Source organism: Manis pentadactyla, chromosome X (assembly GCF_030020395.1).
Source record: "Manis pentadactyla isolate mManPen7 chromosome X, mManPen7.hap1, whole genome shotgun sequence".
NCBI classification, from domain to species: domain Eukaryota; kingdom Metazoa; phylum Chordata; class Mammalia; order Pholidota; family Manidae; genus Manis; species Manis pentadactyla.
Window position 1 is genome coordinate 145,711,031 of NC_080038.1, and position 13,400 is coordinate 145,724,430.

Below are 13,400 nucleotides of genomic sequence, written 5' to 3' on the forward strand. Positions count from 1 at the left end.
AGGCAGAGGTTTGCAGGTGGGAGGAAGGCATTGGGGGCGGGGTTGGTGGAGGGAGATGCCAGGCAGGCCTCGGCCCCTCCCTTCTCCCGCCCTCCCTCCGCGCCGCCGGCGACATTGCCCCTCCCTGGGCAGGGGGCGGAGAAGACGGCGACGGGAGGGGAGGAGGCGGCGGTGGAGGCGGAATTTGGAGTTTCCCTCCGCAGCGGTGGCGGCGGCGGCGGTGGCGGCGGCGGCGGCGGCGGCCCCTCGGCTTCAGGCGAAGCCGCCGCCCGAGGCCCCGGTGGTGCTCCGTGGCAGCGGCGGTTGCGCTTCCCGCCGCCCGGGCTTCGGAAACTTCCTGGCCGCGACGCGCGGAGCCAGCGCATAAAGCCGAACAGAAGGGAGGCAAACGGAGGTGAGTGGAGGTGAGCGGAGCACGCGGCGCCCGAGCACCCACCCCACCCCACCCCCACCCAGCCTGGCCGCCCCCCTGCGATGTGAGCTTCTCCAGCCTGCACCCTCAAAGTCTTGCCAACGCGCACCCCACGGGGCCAACGCACGCGCCTCCGGGAAACCCACTCGGTCCTGCCACCGCACACCCTCCTCATCCCGCCCGTGCACCTCCCGTGTCCTCCGACACTCACACCCTCTGCCAGTTACACGCTAAAGCACAAACCACGCCTCGCGGACCCGGGTCCCTGCAGTGCACACAGAGGCAGCCCCTAACCCACCACTGTCCCCAAACTCAGGCCAGCAGCCATCCCAGACCCTGCCATGCCTCAGGACACACCCAGGCACACACACGCTCCCAACACGTATCTGCAATATCTGCACTAACATAGCTCCCCTCACCGTGCCCCCACCATCTCCAACTCCCCATATGCTCGTTAGAGACACCCCACCCACGCCTTCAGCCCAGAGGCACTGCAATCCACCCACCCTCAGAGCGGAGCCCCAGTGCTAACCCATACCCCAGCGTCGGACACTCCCCACTCCTGGCAGCCAGGCCCACTCCCCAGGCACACACCTCTAGCGTCGGCAAACCCGCTATCATACACCCCATGTATGCACACCTGCTGGATTCAGGCTCTCCAGGACCCTGCCCCGCCCCCATCGCAAATAGCCCTCAGCAGCCCCCAGCACATCCCTGAGTCCCTCCCACCACCACCCCCAACACCTGGCAGGCGGGCTCTAGAGGCTGCAGCATTTGGTGACATCCCTGCCAGGCGCCTCTGGCTCGCTTTAGGCAGCGGCGGGCCATCCTGAAGCCCCTTAGGTGCCTCCCTAAACAGACCTTAAGTCTCCTCATCGACTGGCTTGGCCTCTTCCCTAAGAGATAAAGAAGGCACTTGGGGAGCAAGGTACCGTACTTAGATGTCAGGGTGCGGGGAGGGGCGGGTAGGAAGAAGGAAGAGGCAGGCACTGAAATGGAGGCGGCCCAGCTGGGCGCCAAATGCCCAGCTGGCACGTAGTAGGTCGGTTCCAGGAAGACAGAAGTCCCTGTGGAGTGTGTGTGTCTGCATGTGCGGTGGGGGGAGCGCTGTGTGTGCACGTGCGCTTGTGCGAGTCGGGGGGAGGGGGAGGGGACCGTGTGGGACCCGCTGAGAGAAACAGCAGCAGCAGCACCCGCCTGGGCTCCCTCATGCAACAATTGGTTTCATTCATTCATGCCTTCTTTGTTACCGAACATTTCTTCCGTGAGCGCCGGGCGCGTGCCAGGCCCTGCCCCGGGGGCTGGGGCCAGCTTGGGGCCCTGGCGCACGCCTGCTCCTGCCTGGGAGGAACTCCCAGTCCCGCGAGCAGACCGACCGGGAAAAGCAGAAAGCCATCCCCAGCGGAAAGTGGATTTGGTGGAAAAGACACTGGATTTGGCAGGAATGCTGTCGCTGGGAGTTGTGCTCCTTACCATGTGACCGGGCCGCGACAGCCGAATTCCTGCCACTTGGCCCGGCGGGACCCGTGCATTTCGGGGTGGAGGGGATAGAGGGGGAGGCGGAGCACCGCTCTCCGGAGGCTCCGGGGACCAGAGACAGGGGGCACACGGCGCGCACGGGGCCTACGGGGCCGCAGCGTCCCCAAGGCCTCCGAGGGGGCACTAGCCGGGCCGGGAGGAGACCCGGGCCGCCTGGCGGGGGCTGGGGCGGCGGGCGCAGCGCCCACCCTGCGGCGAGCGCGCGGCCTGGCTCCGCCTGCCAGAGAGGGCCTGGTGAGGCCCGGGCGCCCCGCGCAGCCTCCCCCGCTCAGTCGGCCCTGGGAGCGGGAGAGGGAGCGGGGCGGGGCGGGCGCCGGGAGCAGGCACTCCAGGGGGCCCGAGCGCAGGCGGCCCGGTGAGGGTCGGGGGAGGAGGGCTTGGCTGTGCTCAGGCCTGCAGTGCGGAGGTGGCAACAGGTCCCAGTGTTCCTGCTGCTGGCGCAGCGGGCGCTGCTGGCGCCGGGCACTAAGCACTCACCTTCTCAATTGAATGCCGCCCCCCACCGCAACCTTTCTCCTGATTCGAGGGCTTACTGGCAGAGGTCTGGAGCAAGGTGTAGGGGAGCCGCTCCAGGCGTCAGAGACCTGGGTCCCTGCACAACTCCACCCCGGGGAGTTTCTTGGAGCCTAGCTTTCTCCCCCTTCACCATTAGGGAAGTTGCCTCCTTCACCAATCTAATCTTCCCAGCCGGCTGGGTCACCTCCTCCAGGGAGCCCTCTCCAGAAAGCACACCTGGGCACCTCAGGACTCCTACTTCCTGCAGGTTTGGCAACTCTCTCTCCGAGCACACTGAGCCCCCATGACAGGGAGGCTGGGGACATGTGTCTCTCCACCTCCCTGTCAGGCAGTGCCATTCCCATTGCCTACCACACATCCAGACCAGGTCCCCCAAGCTGGCACACTGCAGACCTCCCCGGTGCCTTCACCCCCTGCCCATCCCAGGGTCTTGCCCACAGCTCAAGTGGGCCTGGAGGGAGTCCCCAGGCTTGGGGCCCATGGCCAGGTGGCAGCCCACCTCCACCTCTGGGACCTAGGATGTGAGGAAAAGATGAGGCCAGAACATGGGGACGTGGGTCCACTCTGGCTGCAGCCCTGCAGTCTGCAGCTTTTGAGCGCTGCAGCCTCAGAGAACAGAGGTCTGCAGCGCAGAAGAGGCAGACTATAGGCTGGCCCAGGAGATGGAAAGCTGTCCTGTGGAGGACACCTTGCAGGGGGTGGGGGCAGGGGGCCAGGGTTGAAGAAGGAGCCGAATCTGGACAGGCTACCAAAGAGGGAAGTCTGGGCAGGGGGAAAAGGGCCCACAGCCCAGATGCCTGGGACCCCTGGATGCAGGTGGAGGGATTCATCAGAGGCCAGGACAGTGTGGGCTGTGGTCATAGATGAATCCCAGGCAAGGGAGGGAGGAGTGGGGGCTACTGGTTGGCCACTTACAGATGGCCTGGCTCTTTGTAACCTGCCCACTCCCAGTGTTACCTCCCAAGGCTTCTCATCTTATTCTATGGTTCTTGAAAGAAGTCCATGAGTGGCACTGGATTTAAGTACCCTACCACCACTTTCCAGTGACTTTGTGCCCTTCACTCCTTAGATAAACATCTTGTGGTGCCCATCCTGTAGGCAGAGCTCTGCCTTCTTTAAGGTAGATTCCCAGAAGTGGCCAGAGGGTGTGGATTTCCTCCTAACTCTGGATGCATATTACCAATTTCCAAAAGGGCCATTCAGAGAAAGAACCCTCCAGCAACCAGCCACAGAGCAGCAGGCCACTTTCACAGCAGCCTTGCCAGCACTGGGCATTCTCATTTTGAAAACATTTTACTACTGTAATGGGTGGGAAGTGTTGCCTTGCTTTGTGTTGTTACCTTGTTTTTTCAATTTGCTTTCCTTCCACACCAGAAGCTGAACCTTCCCCCAAATGTCTCATACCCTATGGCATAGTGTTTCTTTTCAGCATGCAGTCTTGTCTGGTTCCTTGCCCACTCATCTATCTACTGGAGTCTTAGCCCCTTGGTTAGTTTGTATAAGCTTTATCTTATCTGCTGTACATTTTCCTTTAGCTCTGCTATTTGCTTTAGGTGGGTTTTAGGCAGAGAAGGGACAGAGGGCCAGACCTTTCAGGAACCTTCCCCACCTTGATTCATTGTCTCAGCACTTATCACACCTGGTATTGTCTTGTCCCATGTCCCTGGTTATTCCTGACCTGTCCTTCTTGCATGGGAGCGCCATGCAAGCTGGGGCCTGTGTGTCATGTGTGTTCATCATCCTGCGTTAGTGGAAGGCATGGAGGCCCCTGGCCTCTGCTGGATGCAGGTTCTGATGCAGGGCAGGGTGGAGGGTGGCTGAGGCCAACAGGCCTGCAGGCAGGGAAAGGGCTTTGGAAGCTGTACCAGCGACCTGCTCAAGAGTTACCAGTGCAAGCCCTTGAACGGTGCAGGGGACAAAGTGGAGAGAACAGATGGGAGAGATACTGAAGCAGAAACTACTTGGCTCTTGACTAGGAAGGAGGCAGAGGGAGAAGCCAGGGCTTCTCCTAGGATCAGTAACATGATAAGAGCAGAGTGTCCCAGTTAAGGACGGCTGGGAGCTCAGAGCTCCAGGCTGCATTTGGCCAGGCTTGTGCAAATGAAGCCATTGGGGGTGCCCAGACGCTGCCTTCTGCCTGCCTAGCCCTCCAGCCAGCCTTGGCTACCTTTCTGGGCCAGAAGGCCGCAGTGGGTTTCTGATCTTGCTTCTTCCTCCCCTCCATGATTTCAGCAGCCCCCCACACTAGCCCAAACTCGTAGCTATGATGAACCCATTGTATGGATGGAGCCACTGAAGAAGTCCAGTCAGGGGACATGATGGCCCAGGATCTGGAATGAGTAGGGCTGGAGGCATCCTCCCTGGCAGGGTCACTGGGTTTTTGTCCCCACCCCTCGCCCTGCCCCCTGGAAGACTGGCGTAGGCCAGGGGAGCTTTGGCTGGTTCCCTGCTGGGCCTCTGACCCGCCCTTGGCCTCTGCCCCGTCAGATCCTGCTCAGGTGGAAACCCAAGCTCAGCGCACCACTTGTTGGGGCCCACCCGACGGCGCTTTCCGGCACTCGCTGGTTGGCTCGAGAGCCCCCTGAGCCCGCCCCCGCCGTCCCGCCCCTCCAAACGGCAACTCCACGTCCAAAGGCCCAGAGCCTCCAAAGTGGAAGCCGGGTCCCGCTGCCAGGAAGCGGCAGGCGCGCGGCTCGGCCTTCACGTGCACGCCTGCCCGGCTGCCCTGCCCTCTTCCCGGTGGCCGGCCCAGGAACAGCGCTCCGCGCCCCATGGTGGCCGTGGCCAGGACGTCCGCGTGCAGCCGCTGCCTGCCGGATCACGCTCTAGGTCTCTCTCCTGTTTTCTCCTTCCCAGGAGGACACCAGAGCCGGATCGTCTACGAGAGGGCCAGCTGAGGCTCATCACCTCCGCGCTGCCTCTATTCCCCCGGCTCGCCTGGCGAGAAGCAGATCTCGACCGTTAACCCCTCTCCCACGCACACACCCGCCAAGTAGGAAGCTCGCGAACTTGGAGGGTGATTGTGAGCAGGCCGAGGGAGAGCCTTAGGGAAGGGGTGGGAAGGGAGGTGGCCGTGCTCTTCCTCTTCTGGGGGACCTCTCACAACTTCCCTTCTCGGGCCGAGGAGCAGCGCAGGGAGCCCGAGAGGCTACCTCGGGTGTCTGTCCTCCCTAGGGGAGGGGCGTGAGAGAACCGGGCGGTTCAGGGGTGCCCCTGCGGGACCCTGGGCACTCGCCTTCAGAGCAGGGGTTGGCCTGCCGTCTTGGCTCCTGGGCTCGTGCCCCCCGGACTCACGCCTTGCTCCTTCCCTCTCTCCGCAGCACCAGCGGCCCGACGTGCCAGGAGACGCAAGCCCATGGAGGGTCTGGGCCGCTCGTGCCTGTGGCTGCGCCAGGAGCTGTCACCCCCGCGGCCGCGGCTCCTGCTCCTGGACTGCCGCAGCCGCGAGCTGTACGAGTCAGCGCGCATCGGAGGGGCGCTGAGCGTGGCCCTGCCCGCGCTGCTGCTGCGCCGCCTGCGGCGGGGGAGCCTGTCGGTGCGCGCACTCCTGCCCGGGCCGCCGCTGCAGCCGCCCCCGCCCGCCCCGGTGCTCCTGTACGACCAGGGTGGGGGGCGGCCCCGGCGCGGGGAGGTCGACGCCGAGGAGTGGGAGGCCGAGTCGGTGCTGGATACCCTGCTCCAGAAGCTGCGGGAGGAAGGCTACCTGGCCTACTACCTACAGGGTAGGTGTGGGTGCTGGTGTGGTGGGCCCCACGCTAGGGAGGGCCCCTGATTCTGGAGGCAGACCCCAGCTTCGAAGGGAATTCATAGTTCGTTTGACCTTGGTCAAGCCCTGCCTCATTTTGTCCAAAGTGGGGGTGAGATCCCCTTCCCTGAGCATGACCTTGGGCAAGTACTTCACCCTTGGGAGGCCCAGTTTCTGGGTCTGGAAAATGGGAAGAATCGGGCTGACCTAATCTGGCCCAAGGGATACTCAAGAATGGAGTGCCAAATGAGGGCCCCCAGCCTCCCCAGGAGGGATCACCCATTCCCCGGCTGCTCAGCTGTAGGCAAAGGAGGCAGGAGCCACAGGAGGACAAATCCTCTTTGTAGAGGCTCCAGAAGTGGGGCAAGGGGAGAGAGAGAGAAGCCCTGAAGGCAGGAGGGGGCCTGAGGGGGCAGAGACCTGCCCCCACCCCCATAGTCAGGGCAGGGACAGACTGATACACACCTGTTGGCTTCTGTTGGGCCAAATGACACATGTGCACACATGCACGCCCCCAGACGACCAGGGTAGGAACTGGGTTCCCAGAAACTTACAGAGCTAGCTGTCCACGTGTCGCCATCAAGGAGGGTCACTGAGCTATCATCCCTTGCTCCATTCTGAACGCACACGAATATAGGACTCTATAAAGTGTTGGGTTTCCTGGCCCCCATCCTCAGCCTGGGGAAGTAGTTACCTGTAGATGAAGGAGATGCTTGATTCTTGGGACTCCGGAACCATGCAGTTGGAAGGTTGCACTCTCTTCCAGGCTCTTGCTGCTTGGAGGCCCACCTCATCACTGAACACGTGGCGGTGTCTGGTGCCTGCCCCCAGGGTGCTCCTGCTCTAGGTGGATCTGGAGACACCCAGGCAGAGAACTCACATCTGAACCTTTCTTCTTCTTTAACTGATGGCCACTGTCCTCCCTAAAGCTGGCAGGAACTCCAGATTCTGTCAAGCCCTTGGGCCTACCTCAGCTCAGCTCTAGGACGTTAAGGCCCTGTTTGGGGGCCTGGGCCCTCTGTCTTGCACCCCCAGCAGCTGCAGTGGGCACTTGCTGGTGCTGAGCAAAGGTGGCAGGGCTTCCCATAAGAGCGCAGCATATGGGGACTGCAGTACAGATCAGCTCCTTCTGGAGACATCTGCAGGACCCCCAGGCGTCCAGGGCGGCTAGAGTGGGTCCCTATCCCCAGCCACAGACTCTTGGCTGCCCAAGAGGTCAGATCAGTGACACACTCCCCCCCGCGCAGGTGGCTTCAGCAGATTCCAGGCTGAGTGCCCTCATCTATGTGAGACCAGCCTCAACGGCCATGGTGGCCCAAGCACAGCCCCAGTGCCCAGCCGGGTGGTGGGGCTGGGCAGCCTGTGCCTCAGCACTGACTGTTCTGACGTGGAATCCGAGCCCGACCGTGACTTCATGAGCTGTGGCCTGGATTCGGAGGGTGCCACGCCCCCCACAGCAGGTCTGCTACCATCCTTCCCTGTCCAGATCCTGCCCAACCTCTACCTGGGCAGTGCCCGGGATTCAGCCAATGTGGAGAGCTTGGCCAAGCTGGGCATCCGCTACATCCTCAATGTCACCCCCAACCTCCCTAACCTCTTCGAGAAGAATGGCGACTTTCACTACAAGCAGATCCCTATCTCAGACCACTGGAGCCAGAACTTGTCCCAGTTCTTTCCAGAGGCCATTGCGTTCATTGGTGAGTCCACCCCGCCCTCCCCTTCCTTGACCCCTCCCCAGGCTTAGCTCCTGGCCTCTCCCATTTCTTCCCCCTTCCTCATGGGCTTACTCCTGGGCTTAGCTGCCATCTCCAGAGTCAAAGGACGGGCTGGCACTTGGGGCTGGGCATTGCTGGGGCCAGCTCCCAGAGGCCACCAGCGACACACCCAGCACTCCTCAGGCTGGGCAAGACTCCCAAGCCAAACCTGGCCAGGGCCACCCGTCTTGGAGGGCAGGGCAGGGCAGGGCAGGGGCTGCACCTCACACTGGGCCCTGCTCTGCCCCCACCTAGACGAGGCCTTGTCCCAGAACTGCGGAGTGCTTGTTCACTGCCTGGCGGGTGTCAGCCGCTCCGTCACTGTCACCGTGGCCTACCTCATGCAGAAGCGCCACCTCTCGCTCAACGATGCCTATGACTTGGTCAAGCGCAAGAAGTCTAACATCTCCCCTAACTTCAACTTCATGGGGCAGCTGCTGGACTTCGAGCGCAGCCTGCGGCTGGAAGACAGGCGGGCCGCGGCGCCCCGCAGTGGGGAACGGGAGTCAGAAGCCTCTGACCCACCCTCTTTCTTCACCACCCCCACCAGCGATGGGGTCTTTGAGCTGGACCCCACATAGGGTCCTGCCCTGTCCCCCAGTGCGTGCTCCCCACCATCCATGTGCTGCAGGGAGGCGGAAGGGGGCTCAGGCAGGAGCAGGGGCTTACGGGGGAGAGCGTAATTACCTCATGCAGGGGCTGTGGGAAGAGGTGGGGGCTGGGAGGCCCTCCAGGGGGGCTGCGGGGAGAGATCTGTCGTACCCACTTGAAACATCTGCGGGAATCCTATTAAATGTGCCTATGGGCTGGGCCGGGCCACCAGCCTGACCCGCGCCACTTTGGGGCAGGGCCACGCTCCAAAACCCACCTCTTCTGCGACTGTTCACTTTTTCCTTTTTGAAGGGAGGGCTGCCCATTCCAAGGGACTAGTGCAGGTGACTGCCGGTTCCTGGGGCCCAGGCCCTCCGTGCTGGGCCCGGAGCCTTCCTGTGGCTCTGCCTTCACGAAGGGCGTGTGCCTGCTCCGGCCACCTCATTTGCCACAGGGACCTGCTCCCAGCACCATCCCCAAATGGCTGCTTCTGGGGAGGTGGCCACCACCACCACCAGTGAAGTCACCTCCCTGCCTCTCCACGAAGGGCTGTGCCTCCTGGGGCCAGGGTCAGAGGTGCAGCGGCTGCCCACCATCTGTGGGGACAGCCCCTCTCTGGGCAGCTCCCCTCTGGTCAGCACCACAAGAGAGGGTGCTAGCCTGGGAGCCGCTGGGCGGGTTCCCAGCTAGACACCTGGCGCCCTATTTATCCACTGGGCATTTGAAAAGATGCTTTTGCGCCTCTTCTCCCAGGTGTCTTGACAGGATCACTGGGGCTCTTTGTGACTGCAGAGGTCGGGTCTCAGGGCAAGAGCTGGGGTGGAGGAGGGAGGGAAGGCCTGGATTTTGCCGCTATAGGTCCCACATAGCCACGGTTGGTCTGGGGTAAGGAAGGGGCCAAGCTGCATGTCCACAAGGTTACTCATTATAGTACATACCTCTCATGGGCAGCAGGCATGGGGGGCGGGGCACTGTCTCACACACACAGCCTGCTCGCCCACCTGGCCCAGGACCACAGTAGGGACCATTCTCACCTTTGGGGATCCACACCATGGTTGCTCTCTTTCATTGTTCCTAAATAAATGGTTCATGTCAGCTACTGAGCCAAGGGGAACTGCTTCCTGAGCACCTTGGTGGGTTGGCTGGGAAGGGGGCAAGTGCTGGGCTGGTCAGGAACTCAAGCACCACCCCACCCTGTGTCATTTCCCATCTGGCACCCGTGCTGCCTGTCACCCATCCACTCACAGACACCTGAGCCCTTGCTCTGTGCCATACACTCATGGCTAGGGGCTAGGACACAGCCATGAGCCAAGGAGGCCTGCTGCTCACAGCCGACCTCCCACATGGGGAGGGGAGACACTGAACAACAACCCCTGCAGAGCAGTGAGCTATGCTGGCGTCCCATGCAGCAGAGAGCAGGGGTGCAGGGACCCAGAAGTGACCACGAGTTTTGGCAGCTGAGCCTGCCAATTCAGTGCAGAGCTAGACCCGAGCCTCAGTGTGAGGTGATAGGCAGCACAGAAGGACCTGAGCCGGGGCGGGAGGAGTCCAGGGCAGATTTGCACATCCAAGCACATGCGCCGCTGGCTGATGCAGTGTGGAGTCAGGACCCTGGACCACAAGGGTCCAGGCTGGAGGCAGAGAGAGTTTTCAGAGGCCACGGGGCCACCTAAAATGACAGATGAGGCTTGCTCCTCCCTGGCCTCCCAGTCTCCGCTCTGGATGCCTCCAGTGCCTTCTGCACATCGTAGCTGGAGAGGCGTTTCTAAAGCCATGATTCCAAGCCATGGCTGGAAGTGGAAGGGGTGCCAGAGTGTGGGTGGGGAAAAATGCAGTGGAGAATTTAGGAGCAGTGTGGACTGCATGTACAAAGGAATCCTCCTGGTCCAGAACCCCATCTAAAACCATGTTTGAATGAATGGCCGAGCCAGTGGGAAAATAAAAGAATGCCTCCTAAATCAGAAATGGTGAGGGTCCTAGAGTCCAGATGAGTGAGCCAGCTCCCAGGGGCACCTACACCCAGGATCCAGGAGCCTCGGCCACCCCTCCTCCTTGGACACCCTTTTCTCATAGCTTTCCAGATGCCACCACATGATCTGGGAAATGATACCTGGGCTCCCACGCAAAGCCAGGACTCTTGAAGGGCAATGCTCTCAAATAGGTGTGGTCTGCAGAATACTGGCGCTGCAGAGATGGCCACATCCTAATTCCAGGCCCCTGTGAATATGGTACCTTACATGGCCAAAGGAACTTTGCAGATGTGACAACGTCAAGGATCTTGAGCTGGGGAGATGGTCCTGGATTTCCCAGGGGGTACCTAACTGCCATCATACGCGTCTTTAAAAGGGAAAGAGGGAGGCAGAAGACTCACAGAAGGAGAAGTGAGAAGTGATGATGGAAGCAGAGGCAGAGCCAGGGAGAGACTGGAAGCTGCTCCACTGCTGGTTTTGACGATGAGGAAGGGGCTGTGAGCCCCAGAATGTGGGCGGCCTCTAGAAGCTAGAAACGGCAGGGAAACGAATTCTTCCCTTGAGCTTCCTCAGAGAATGCAGCCCTGCTGACACCTCAGTTTTAGCTCAGTGAAATCTAGTTTGGATTTCTGCCCTCCAGAACTGTAAGATAATAAATTTGGGGTGTTTTAAGCTACTAAGTTTGTGGTAATTTGTTACAGCAGCCACAGAAAACAAATACAAATAGTGACTTTGACCCCAAAAAATCCCCACCAAAAGAGGTGAGGATATTTGCTTATCTTGGTATTGGATTTGGGTGGAAGTGGAAAAAAAAGGAAAACGTTGCCTCTGGAAATTCATAGCCACAAGCTGAATCTTTAGTTTAGAGTTGTCTAGGCGTAGAGTAGTGGATGCCCCAGACTCTCTCTCTTGGGGGGACTTAGGGGCAGCGATCTGGTTGGGAGGACAGCTTCTGGATTTGTCTTGAAGATGCGTCTGATTTGCTTACACACAGATTTTACTGAGATCATGACAGCCCAAGAAAAATAGCCAAGTTTAACAAATAAATTTCTTTTTAAGTTCTAAATGAAGTGGTCCAGAGGGAGTATTGCCCAACGGTGACTGGAAGAAGCAAGCACAAATCCTCTGTGCAGGGATGCCCTTTAAATACAGGCCTCAAGAATTCCTATAGAAAACTCTAAAATACATAGTGAAAAAAATCATAAAATGTACAAGGAAAAAGCCACCATGCATGAGAGAAACATATAAACATATAAATTCAAGTATGAATCCTACAAAGATAGATTTTTAAATTGCATGACACAAATATAAAGTATGATTAATATGTCTAAAAAATAAAAGGAAGTACCAAAAGTATAACAAAAGAACAAGAGACTACTATTAAATGGCCAGGTACTCTTGAAAGATGGCCAGATAAAACTTCTAAAAATTAAAAATATAATAATTGAAATTAGAAATTCAAGATTGGGTTAAACAGCATACTAAACATAGCTGAAGAGGGAATTAGTGAACTAGAAGATGAATTTTAAAAATCATCCAGAATGCAGCACACAGAGACACAAAGAGATTGGGTCACACAAATATTTAGTTGGTTTTCTAGGGTAAAAAAATTAGAATAGCAAATGTGTAATATTTTTTTTAAATAGCTGAGAATTTTCAAAAATTAATGAAAGACACTATGGAAGATAATCCTAAGTGTCCCTGAGTATCCATTCTCTCCTTCTTCATTTTAGAAATAAAGCCCCCAAAGGTTAATAGGGCATCTGGCTTCCCAGCTAGAAACTTTATTCTAAACCCTTGCAGCTATCTGTGACCATGTTCTTACATGATATTTTTTCCATTAGAGCCCTTAGCATATTAATCATAGTATTTTTAAATGATGGTCTGATAATCCCAATATATCTGCCATATCTGAGTCTGGTTCTGGTGCCTGATCTGTCTCTTCAAACTGTTTTTTCCCCTTTAATGTGCCTTGTAATTTTCTGTTGAAAGCCAGACATGCTATACTGGGTAAAAGGAACTTCAATAAGTAGGCCTTTAGTAATGTGGTGGTAAGGTGTGGGGGCAGAGGAAGTGTTCTATAGTCCTATGATTAAGTCTCAGTCTTTTGCTGAGCCTGTGTGTCTTGGCCGTGACCTTCACAAGTGCTTCTCAGTTCCCGCCCCCTCCCCAAGGTGGGATAGGATGGCTAGAGGGGGCTGGAGTTGGGTATTTCCCTTTCCCCAGGTATGTTAGACTCTGATAAAACACCAACAGTTCAGGCTCTGGTATAACAGTTTGTCTTGAGGGTGGGTTTTGTTAAGAACAGGATGCTCTGGTGTGTTTCAAAATTACTTTCCCATCCCCCTGCCAGAAGCATGAGAAAATTTTTCTCCAATCCTCACTGTGAGGACCTGGTAGGGCTCCTGAAGATACAACTCACAAAAGTGTGGAAACTGCCCCAAGATTGGGCCCCCCTGGAGTTTTTAACTCTCAGCGTTGTCCACACTAAGCCTAGCAATTCATGAATTACAGTTCAGGCTTTCCTGCCCAAGCACTGTTCCTGCTTATGGATTTCTGCTCTGATAAGTTGTGATTCTCTGTATCCACCTGCCTGTCTCCCCAGTTTTTGGAGCAGTGACTTGCCCTGTGACCTCAATTATCTGATGGTTCTAAGAAGAGCTGTTGATTTTTTCAGTTTGTTTAGTTTTTTACATATAGTTAGTATGGAGTGATGTCCTCTAAGCTCCTTACATACTGAACCAGAAACTGGAATTCCCTTAAATCTGTTCTGATTGGCTGATTTTAATCACTATGGGTTACATCTTTATGCTTCTTTTCCTTGGTCAGAAGTGTGGATGGTGGAGTTCACCTGATTTGTTTCCTTTCTCTCA

The 13,400-nt window shown here is 57.8% G+C and overlaps 1 protein-coding gene across 5 annotated transcripts; it reads left to right on the forward strand.

The window, feature by feature from the left end:
• Window positions 1–202: 202 nt before the first annotated feature.
• DUSP9 (dual specificity phosphatase 9) lies at window positions 203–9,658 on the forward strand. 5 transcript variants are annotated; one of them, XM_057495599.1, is made up of 6 exons: window positions 2,634–2,714; window positions 3,842–3,955; window positions 5,324–5,459; window positions 5,788–6,189; window positions 7,460–7,909; window positions 8,222–9,658. In XM_057495599.1, exons 4-6 carry the CDS (start codon window positions 5,823–5,825, stop codon window positions 8,545–8,547), a joined length of 1,143 nt encoding a protein of 380 aa, XP_057351582.1. In that variant the 5' UTR covers window positions 2,634–2,714; window positions 3,842–3,955; window positions 5,324–5,459; window positions 5,788–5,822; the 3' UTR covers window positions 8,548–9,658. The 5 variants fall into 5 exon arrangements, with proteins under 5 accessions (XP_036743085.2, XP_036743084.2, XP_036743087.2 ...); XM_036887190.2 differs by lacking the exons at window positions 2,634–2,714; window positions 3,842–3,955 and adding an exon at window positions 203–404; XM_036887189.2 differs by lacking the exons at window positions 2,634–2,714; window positions 3,842–3,955 and adding an exon at window positions 203–394.
• The last annotated feature ends 3,742 nt before the right edge of the window (window positions 9,659–13,400 follow it).

Bases quoted from the DNA above. Each gene is read 5' to 3' on its own strand.
- DUSP9 (XM_036887190.2), top strand. From the start codon at position 5,823: ATGGAGGGTCTGGGCCGCTCGTGCCTGTGGCTGCGCCAGGAGCTGTCA. The intron at 6,190-7,459 runs GTAGGTGTGGGT...CCCCCCGCGCAG, and splicing joins CCTGGCCTACTACCTACAGG to GTGGCTTCAGCAGATTCCAG. The intron at 7,910-8,221 runs GTGAGTCCACCC...GCCCCCACCTAG, and splicing joins AGAGGCCATTGCGTTCATTG to ACGAGGCCTTGTCCCAGAAC.